The sequence below is a fragment of the Stegastes partitus genome, unplaced genomic scaffold (assembly GCF_000690725.1).
Source record: "Stegastes partitus isolate 25-593 unplaced genomic scaffold, Stegastes_partitus-1.0.2 Scaffold616, whole genome shotgun sequence".
In the NCBI taxonomy this organism is placed as follows: Eukaryota; Metazoa; Chordata; class Actinopteri; family Pomacentridae; genus Stegastes; species Stegastes partitus.
The window spans coordinates 123,873-133,729 of record NW_007578347.1 but is presented as its reverse complement, the minus strand read 5'-3'; the positions used below and the strand labels follow the sequence as shown (position 1 = coordinate 133,729).

The 9,857-nt window shown below is 42.0% G+C and overlaps 1 protein-coding gene across 1 annotated transcript in view; it reads right to left on the bottom strand.

Annotated features, from left to right (window-relative positions):
- Window positions 1-5,732, bottom strand: part of LOC103362927 (protein jagged-2-like) — an 82,289-nt gene extending 76,557 nt beyond the window's left edge. Inside the window, exons 1-2 of the mRNA XM_008289462.1 lie at window positions 5,395-5,732; window positions 4,288-4,614 (exon numbers count right to left, since the gene is read on the bottom strand). Coding sequence (XP_008287684.1) covers window positions 4,288-4,614; window positions 5,395-5,463 — 396 coding nt within the window. The 5' untranslated portion in view covers window positions 5,464-5,732. The remainder of the gene's footprint in view (window positions 1-4,287; window positions 4,615-5,394) is intronic.
- Window positions 5,733-9,857: the final 4,125 nt, after the last annotated feature.

Genomic DNA, 9,857 nt, shown 5'->3' with positions numbered 1-9,857 from the left:
CATCGTATTGCTGATTTTTCCACATAGAGCGTCGCCGTCGTGGTTTCCTGGAGCTGCAGGATTTTACGCTGCAGAGAAAAATGCGAGCGGAGCAAAGGAACGGGCAGAAAGCTGCAGCGTGGCGCTCAGAGGGTTAAACTGCATCAATGTTGTTTTGGAAACAGGAAAACGAAGAACATTAGCTGAATGAAACGATGAAAACAGCACAATGGCTCCACGAAAACAACAAAACAATGAACCGCTCGAGTCTACGCCCGTCACGGACTGAGTCACTTCCATCAGTGGAGCTGAAGGAGATGAATGTTGGTCGAGAAGAACAGAGTCGTGTTAAAACAGTTTAGTCGACTTTTTGACTGGAAAATAACGAGATGTAGTCGAGTTTCCCCACACGTGATGCCTCCAAGGACCATCTGAATGTAGGAAATATGACGATTCTCTCCGTTTTTACAGTTTATCTCTAAAGAATTGCGTCATTTCGGTGAGTTTTCAGAGTTTAAAGGGTTTATCTACATCTATGTGCTCGAATCGATTCCACGCAACCCCTTTTCTGCTCATCGAATCGTAAATCCGTCAAATGCCGACGATTTAAACGCTAACAGTCATTCTCCAGAATCGCAGACTGAACCTTTAACTCCTCCGACAGCAGACCGACGCCTCGGCTTGTTCAGCAACTCCTTTAACGGATCCAAACAATCAGTTCCCTAAAGTCGGTTTCATTTAAGCCACCGTCTCTCCGACACCGACGACCCAACGTGCCTGCCATCGATTCAAATCGCTCGTCAATTAACCAAAAACACCAAAAGTTTTCTTCTCAGACAGGAAAAGTCGCAGCTTTTCTCTGCCGGATGTCACTTTAAATGGTTGGGTTAGATTTTTTAAAAGCCATTCTGAGTGTTTTTCTTCATCATTTATAGGCTAAATAATCAATTAAGTAGCTAAAGATAACTGCGCAGATCACAAGTTGCTGCCAATTGATCAATTAGTTGCCAAATACTGAGTAATCTGCAACTATTCTGGTGATAAATTAAAGAATTTGAGCAACTTCGTGAGAGAAAATTGGTTTAAAGTCTCTGACTGCAGCTGACTGCAGCGTCTTAAACATACAAAGTTTCTGGTTTCTTTCCATTTTACTGATCAAACCACTAATGAATTAATCAATCAACCAAGAAAATAACCAGCAGTGGGAATAACCAACAGTTGCACCTCTGGAGTGAAAAATAAATGGAATTTAAAAAAAAGAAGAATGAAAGAGATCAGAATATGAATGAAAAACAACTCGTTCTGTCACAAACTGTTAAATTAAATGATCGATTAATCAGTTTGACTCACTTTTTTAAATGAAAAAAGTCCAGATTCTTTCATATTTTCCGGGTTTTTTCATAAACTCAACATCTTTCTCATCTTTCTGTGGATAACGTGACTTTTTTCCACCATTTCCTTCCATCTCACAGATCAAACATCCACTCATTTAATCATCTGATCATCTCAAAGAATCACGTGAAGCGCGGCGACATTTGAAAGCCTCCGACCTCGACGTGACGAGGCTCCAGCCGCCTCCTGGGGGCACATCGTGGAAAATACCGCCGGCGGAGACAATGAGGCCACGGCGGAGGGACGGAGCGTGAACCTGAGAGGTAAAGGCATCCCCCGGCCCAGATTGACCGGCAGCTTCGCTTGTTTGCGAGCTCGCTGACACCGATACCCGGCGACTGTGTCACACACAACTTAGTGGAAACCCAATCCGCCCGCCGGGCCCCAACTTACTACTTCCATCTTCCCTCCGCTGACAGCTGACCAGGGGGAAGATGAATGGGGAGGTCACGTAGACAGCCGAGCGGCACAAAGCGACTCCTGCGCCGCCGATGTTTCAATCAGGCCGACGGATCTGCAGCTTTTGGCACAACAACTTCAGAAAGTGATGCTGCTGGAGCCTTTGGAGAAAATCTGCCGGCAGGTTTCAAAGGCAGCTGTCTATTCTTTAAAAAAATCACCAAAATTACACCATTCATCAAAACCACAAACTGCAAAAACAGAAAAATTCACCAGATGTTCAACTTTCCAACAGTCCGTGAACGAATCATGTGCAACCTGCAGTTCAATCGTGAAAAATAACAAACCGAAGCTTAAAACTGTGATATTTGAACACACTCACTTTACCCCACATGTATCATCCACAAATCTAAACCAAAACCCAAAACCTCACCACCAAGTTCTAGACAGAAAAACCTAAAAGTTCTGCTCGCTTTGGTGCAAACTCAGCTGCAACCAACAGTCCAGTTGAGAGTTTTAATGATTTAAATTAATAAAAATTGTATATGTATAAAAAATGTATTCAAAACTTGAACCGTCCATCAGAGCCAGTCAGCAGTCCCTGAACGCACACGTGCAACCTGCGGTTCAATCATGAAAAATAACCAAATCTAAGCCTAAAAGTGCAACATTTCACCAAACTCACGTCACCCTGCAGGTTTCAGACACAAACTCGCCCAAAAATGTATTTCAGCCAATTCTATAAAAACAAAACAAAACGTGCATCTTTCAGTAAAATAATGAACAAAATGACACAATTTATCAGAAAAATCAGCACATTTTCAACCTGTTACCTGAGCTCCAAATCCTGACACGCCATCAAACCTGCTTTTATGTTTCATCGAAAACAAACAGTTTCCTCAAACCAGATCCTGTAAAGACAAAACATTCATCGCTCCTCCACACCACTGAGACGTCACCTTTCTCTCAGCCGTGACCAAAACTGTGAGGTTGAACTGCAGCCAGTGTTTCCTCAGAGAGACTGAGAGGAAAATCCAACCTCCTGGATCAATAAATAAATGCAGCCTGGATCAGAACCAGAGAACAGAGGAGCCAGGTGTTGGAGATACATCCAGCATGATGGAACATCTTTGAGAGGCTGGAACAATGCAAAAAAAAAGTTAAATATGCCTCCAACGTCTCCACTTGTTCCAGCTGATTCAGATTTCTGTTTCCATGAAGGTGCAGGACTTTGCATCGCAGTGCAAAACGAGCCCACAGTGAGTTAAAATGTACAAAACCAAACTGCTGGAGTTAAGGAGGTTAAGCTCTTGTTTGTAATCTGTCTAAAATTTAAGCCTCCTCAGACTTCAAAGTGTTCATTTCATCCGAGCAGCGTGAAGGAAAACTAAAAACTGACTGGATGCACAGTTAGAGGAACAACAAATCCTCGTTTCTTTGAGCAGAATCAGGGAAATAACAAGAAGTTTTATTAAACAAACTGCAAAACCGCCACAGCACAAGTGTTTCTGATAAAGAGCTCAGTCCTGAAATCAAAGAATCTTCAAACGAGTTTCTTGAGAGGACTTGATAAGAAGCAGATATTTTCAGCACAAACGGTTTTGAGGTTTATCTGTTGACTGGCTGGCTGATTGCTGGACTTAACACCTCAGCGCGGGCTAATATTCTGAGATCACTGGCTGCGCTGTGACTTTCCTCTGCTCGCTTTGACTCACGACGAGCGGACGTTTGTTCTGACAGCTCACTGCTCAGCTGTTGTGGGAATCAAACCTGTGACTCTTCCTGACCGTTCAGACCTCCCCAGATACAGATCTGTGGGTGTAGCAGCAGTTTTCACGAGGCTCTGATTGCCAGCGCTGATCCCGTTTCCCACGCTGGGTCTCCAAATAAGGAGCGGGAGCAGGTTTGGATTGGCTCGCTGCTCTGTTTGGATTAGATAATGAGTTACCTGCCACTTCTTAATCAGCACTTGCTGTAAAATCCTTATTTCCACCGCTTCAAACGCTGGCACAACAACACCCCCACCCCCTCCCCTTCCTCTGGAGCCGCACAAACAAGCGGCTGGTTTGGTAACTCATTTAAAACTGCACCGTCGCCGTGCGTAAAAGTCGTGCGTCATGCGCGCTCCGGGCTTCACCAGAGAAAAGCTCCCCGGGGAGAATGCGATGTTCCACACGAGCAGACTGAATGTGTAAAGATGCCAAAAAAAAAAGAAGTTGCCAAACCCACAAGAAGAATGAGCAGACAGCACCGAGAGGCTACAGAGAAGTGTGCCAAAGTGCGCCAATCTGTGCGCAACAGCGCCAGATTACACGCTCCAAGAGCGATTTAACGATTCAACACCAGAAAAACATCAAACTCGAACACGCAGCTCCAGATTCAGACACACAACCGGCCACCAAGCAACTACAAATGCATACAGTTGGAATTTAGGTGCGTTATTTTCCGCAGTCAAGCCACTGAAGTCCAACTTCCACCAACAGCAAAACCGAGACATTTGCGCATTTCCCCACTCACCGGCCATGCGAACTGGAAGGGGATGGTGATCTTCCCGGCGTCGTTGATGTTCCGGTTCTGTCCGGTTTTCTGGGCGCCCTTGAACTGAAAAGTATTCCCACCGATAACCTTAGTAGTTTCCGAGCCGTAGGTGCACGGTCCGTTGGTCGTCACCTCCGTTTGGTATTCCTTTAAGCACACCCTGAAGTAGGTGTCGCACTCGTCCGCGCCGCAGTGGCCCTCCGCCGCGCTCCTCTCCGCGTCGCAGCAGTCCCCGTTCAGCAGCTGCCCTTTGGGGTTTTCCACCGAGACCAGCTGCAGCTCGAAGTAACCGGTGGACTGAGACACCTGAAGGGGGACGGAAGAGGTCGTTTAGTCCGTCTGGAGCGTTTAAAGCATCTTTTTTAGTTTAAAAAAGTGACACTTTAAGCCACAAATTCATATATTTTAAATGCTTTTTTTTTTACAGCCAGGTGCCACATTTTGTACAAGAAGCGTGACTAACTCCCTGTAAAGTCTCACATTGCAGTTGGAAACTAGAGGATTTGTCTCACTGCACCAACAGATGCGAGAGAAACCCGTTTTTTTTCTCTCTCTCGCTGCGTACAGTCAGCGCGCTGCCCACACTACTGTACATGTTGGCACAGTTGGACACTCTGGACTCCAATTCAGCTCGCTCTGCAGAACAGCCTGCTGCAGCCGAACACTCACAAACATCCAGCTTCGCACGAAACCAAACAGTTTGAAAAATCGTCTCCAAAAAAAGAAAAAAGCGAGAAAATGACTGATTTTTGGAGGCGATTTTTACGACTCTTCTGCGCAGGTGAAGGCGCGCTGGAGGCGTGTGGAGCTGCTTCTCTCAAGTGTTTGGCAAACTTTTAGGAGTCGGGGATCTCAGATATTTGGGAAAAGGTTTTATTTTTGGCTCAAACACGAGAGGTTTCCGTTTTTACGCGCCCGCAGCTCGTGGCCAGGCGGAGCACTTTGAGATTTCTAAACCTAATTTATCCCCAAATTCCAGCTCACATGAATCCAATTAGCTCCGGAATTTAACATCCTCCACCAAATAAATAAATAAATAAAAACAAACTCGAGGGACCTCCTCTGGCATGACAGTAAAGTTCTCACCTCGGCCCACAGCGTCAGCAGAAGACACGCTAGCGAGAAGCGGTGCAGGTTCCCCGGATTAGTCCACATGTCTCCGGCCGCGCGGTGTTGGTTACCATCAGGGACGAGCGCAGCGTTTAAGCCTCAGCGAGTCAAAATCAGAATGAAGAAGGAGGAGGAGGAGGAGAGGAAGGGGGCAGCGCGGTGTCCTCCTGCCGCCGCGGTCCGAGGCGTGCACGGCCGCTGCTCCCCGGGATGCCTGCAGCTCTGGAGGAGGAAGAAACGCGCACCGCTGCTGCTGCTGTTTGGTCCACGGACGCACAACAAGACGCGCAGGCTCCACTTCCCTCCGCCGCTCGACGCACTAAAGCAGCGGAGAGGAGCAGCAGCGGTGCGTCTCTGCTGCCCGGAGCCGGAGCCGGGCGCCCCCCAGCGACGGGCAGCTCCGCGGGCCAATCACAGGCCGCGCAGGGCGGGACTCTGGAGGCCCGGAGCCAATCAGAGCGCAGGAGGCGGGCGGAGGAGGAGAAGGGGGGGCGGCTGATGGATCTATGATCCAAGTTTGCTCACACAGGAGCTCGTATTTGTGTTTTTCTTTTTTTTTTTATGAGCATCAAGTGGAGCTTTATGGGAAATGCGCGTCTCCGTGCGGCGACGCAACAGTTTGTTTCTGAGGAATCTTCATCAAAACAAACTTCTGCCGCAAATTCACGCGTAACTTTAACAACGGACAACATTTGGAAACTAAAAGGCAGCTCGAGCCGTAAAACGAGCCATAAATAAGGAGTAGGCACATGCAGAGCGGCGCTGGTGTCGGTGGAGGACACCTGAGCGCAGAGCTGAGGAGGAAACGGGGCTGGAGCGCCCTCTACCGACCGGCCGGAGCAGGGCGCACAGTGACGGGCTGAGATCAGAGCAGCAGAACCGGAACCTTTCAGCAAAGGCTGCAGGTTGTTTAGGTGTATTTACATGTTCAGGAGACAGATGACGGGCTGACGTTGGTTCAATGTGAAGGGAAACAGCTGAAGCTTCAAACTGATGAGCTGAACAGTTTAAAGACAATTCATTCAACTTCTGTCCTCCACAGTGAGAGGAAAGAACTCAGCGTTCATTCTCAGAAAAGCACAACTGACAGAGAGCTGAGCTAATACTGATACTGCAGGACTTTTCTCTGCTCATGTTTTACTTTCAGTTTGAGTTATTTGACTGTTTACATAAAGTTCAACCGCAAAGTTATTCAGACTGGACGGATTAGGGAGGACGCTTCTGTGTTTGTGGCACAAAAACTGTTCACAGAAGTAATAAAACAAACTGAAAAGATGATGACCTGTTGGTCAGATGTGATGTAAAAACAGTCTGTGCACGAAAATGTAAAAAATATATAATAAAAAATATACAGTCCAAAAATAACAAAAATGGAAAAAAAAAAGTCTGTGAAAAAAATGTCAAAAATCTAACAGATTAAAGTACAGAGTGTTTTTAAACAGAGAAAATGTAAAAGTAAAGTGGATAAAAATGGGAGAAAATTGCAATGGGAAAAAATGTAGTGCAAAACTTGCAAAATAAAAATCTGCAGTGTAAAAAAAAAGCACAAAAATGCAACAAAAAAAAATCTGTGATGGAAAAATATCTTTAAAAACCTGTAATATAAATTATACAGTGTGCAAAAATGTGACTAATTTGTAATGTTAAAAATATATGTGTCTATAGTGTCAAAAATTAAAAAATAAATAAATAAATAAATAAGAAAAAAGAAACAGAAGAAATATACTGTGCACAAAAATGCGAAAAAAGAAATTTAAAAAATTGTAATGTAATACCGTTGTGTGCAGAAATGCAAAAAATAAATAGGTTTTTAAAAATTGGTGATGTAAATTATACAGTGCATAAAAATGTGAATAATTTGTCATGTAGAAACAAATCTGTGTCACCATCCAAAAAAAGTAACAGGAAAAAAATTATATACTGAGAACAAAAATGCAGAAAAATATCTGCAGCAATGTTAAAAAAATAAAAATAAAAAAAGTAAAAAGTATACAGTGTGCAAAAACAGTGTTATGTAAAAATCCAGTGTGTAAAAATGCAAAAAATAAACACCAAAACACTGAGATGTAAAAATAGTGTGTAAAAGAATAACGATCTAGTGCTGCAAAAATAATCTAGAAATTATAAACATAACATTTTTAAAAAATACATACATTGTGCAAAATGAAAAAAAAAAAAAAAAAAAAGCAAAAATAATGTGTAATGTGAAAATTAAGTGTGCAAAAGGTGTCATTTGGACTGTAAAATAGAAAAAGAAGAAAAAAAGAGAGAAAAGTATTCTAAAACCAGAACACGTCCACATTTAAGAATCTGAGAAACTATCTGAGAATCTGACTTTAATGGTTGATTATTAATAGAGTTGGTGATTAATTCCACTAAACCACAACAGGCCCGTTTGTGATCCGACGGAACAACAACACGACTCCTGAATCAACAAGCTTCATCCTCAGTCATGGCTTTAAAGGAACATGTTGTCTGTTTGATTAGAACATGCCTCCAATCAGTGCATCTTCAGCTTTTACAGCTTCACTCATTTTCAGCCAATCAACCGTATATTAGAGCCTTATCGCCATGGCAACCCAGGAGAAGCTTCAGACGTGTGGAGACAGAGTCCAGTTTAACCCGAACCAGGACGATCTGGTTCCAAACTGAACCTGGTTAAACGTCTTTTTTACCTAAAACCAACCATGAAGCAGAAAACGGGAGAAAGCCTCGATGTGACTCCGTTGGTTTTACTGTTTTCTGATTTTAAACCATCTTCACGTCGTAAACAGAGAACACGTCTGTTCATTCGTCTCCTTCATCTGCCTGAACCAGAACCAGAACAACGTCTTCATTGTGCTCCTGCGACTGGTCTGAGCTGGTCTCCTGTTGGGAAATCCAGCTGATGGCATCTTCTGTGGAACTGGCAGGACTTTCACCAGAAGACTGCTGGCTCCGCCTACAGCCACGCCCACAGCCACGCCCACTGCCTCCTCTCAGGACCTGCTGAGTCCCCACAGGAAAAACCCAACAAGGTTCAGGATCATGAGTTCATATCTGTGGAGGTCATCGGTGGAAGAATTTCACAAAACCACAGAAAAATGTAACTTTAGATGTTAACAGTGAGAAAAAAAAGACAAAGTGTAAATAATTGCCAGATAAAAATATAAATATTATTTAGTAAAATATGTTATTTGGCATTTAAAATAATGGATTTTTTATTTTTTTTATTTATTTATTTATTTATTTATTTTTGCTGACTTATATACATTACAAAATAGTGTAATTTTTCTGATGTTTAAAGAAAAAAAAATTAATTAAAATTTTTACCAGATTTTTTTTTTAATGACAAAACATATAGATCAGGAGTTTTTATTTGTAATTTTACTAATTTTTATTTGAGGTTGAACAGAAATAAAGGGTAAATCTGTAAAATATTAACAAGTATTTAGAAGAAAATTAGAGTTAAAAACTTTTAACGATATTTCGTTTTTTATTTCTTTAACGGTGAGCTTGTGTTGAAGCCTTTTGTTCGATTTAATAAATCATCAGCAGGTCTTACATATAAATGAAAGAAGGATCGTCATCGTGTCGGTCGTGTTCAGAACAGATCACGCGTTGAGTCGGATCTTCAGATGGAAGAGGACAAACATAAAACCTGTTTTCATATTCTGGAGGCGAATGTTTGAAGGATTAAGAAGCCGAGCAGCAGATCAGGAGCCTCTAATGCAGCTCAGAGACTAAACAAGAAGCTGCAGGAGTCTGGACTCGCCTCTGATGCAGGAGATGCGCCGCAACCGGTTCCATAAAGTCCACATTGGTGGGTTCAGTGTTAGCAGGGTTCATTTATTCTAAATGTTGTCAGAGTTAATTAACTATGAGGATAAAGGAGCATCCTGGATGGAAATGTACATTTTTATTAAACAGTTTGCAGCTGACGGGGCGCTGGTTTACACTAAAAAAGAAAAAAACTAAATCAAAGTATTTTATGTTTTTGAGATGTATTTTGTTTTTTGTAATTCATTTTACAATTGTTCTATTTTGTTAAATAACAAACATTAGTTTGTAAAATCACAGAAAAATAGCATTCAATTGCATGTTAACCCTGAATAAAATTAAATAACATTAAATAAAATTAAAATTAATTTAATTTAAATAAATTAAATTAAATTAAACTAAGAAATTAAATTAAATTAAATTAAATTAACTGGGCTAAACTGTAAACATTCAAATTAAAATAAATCAATCAAAGAAGTAATTTTACTGATTGTACACATATTTTCCCTTTTTTCCTAAATTACAGATAAAAATGAATCAAATAACAGAACAAAAGTGTTTATTTAAATCTTTAAAAATCTGTAATTTTACACATTGTGATTGTGAAAATAAAATCACACTGCTGACGGTGCAGAAAATCAGAAAAAAAAAAAATCTATATTATCTTATCATTATTTGAC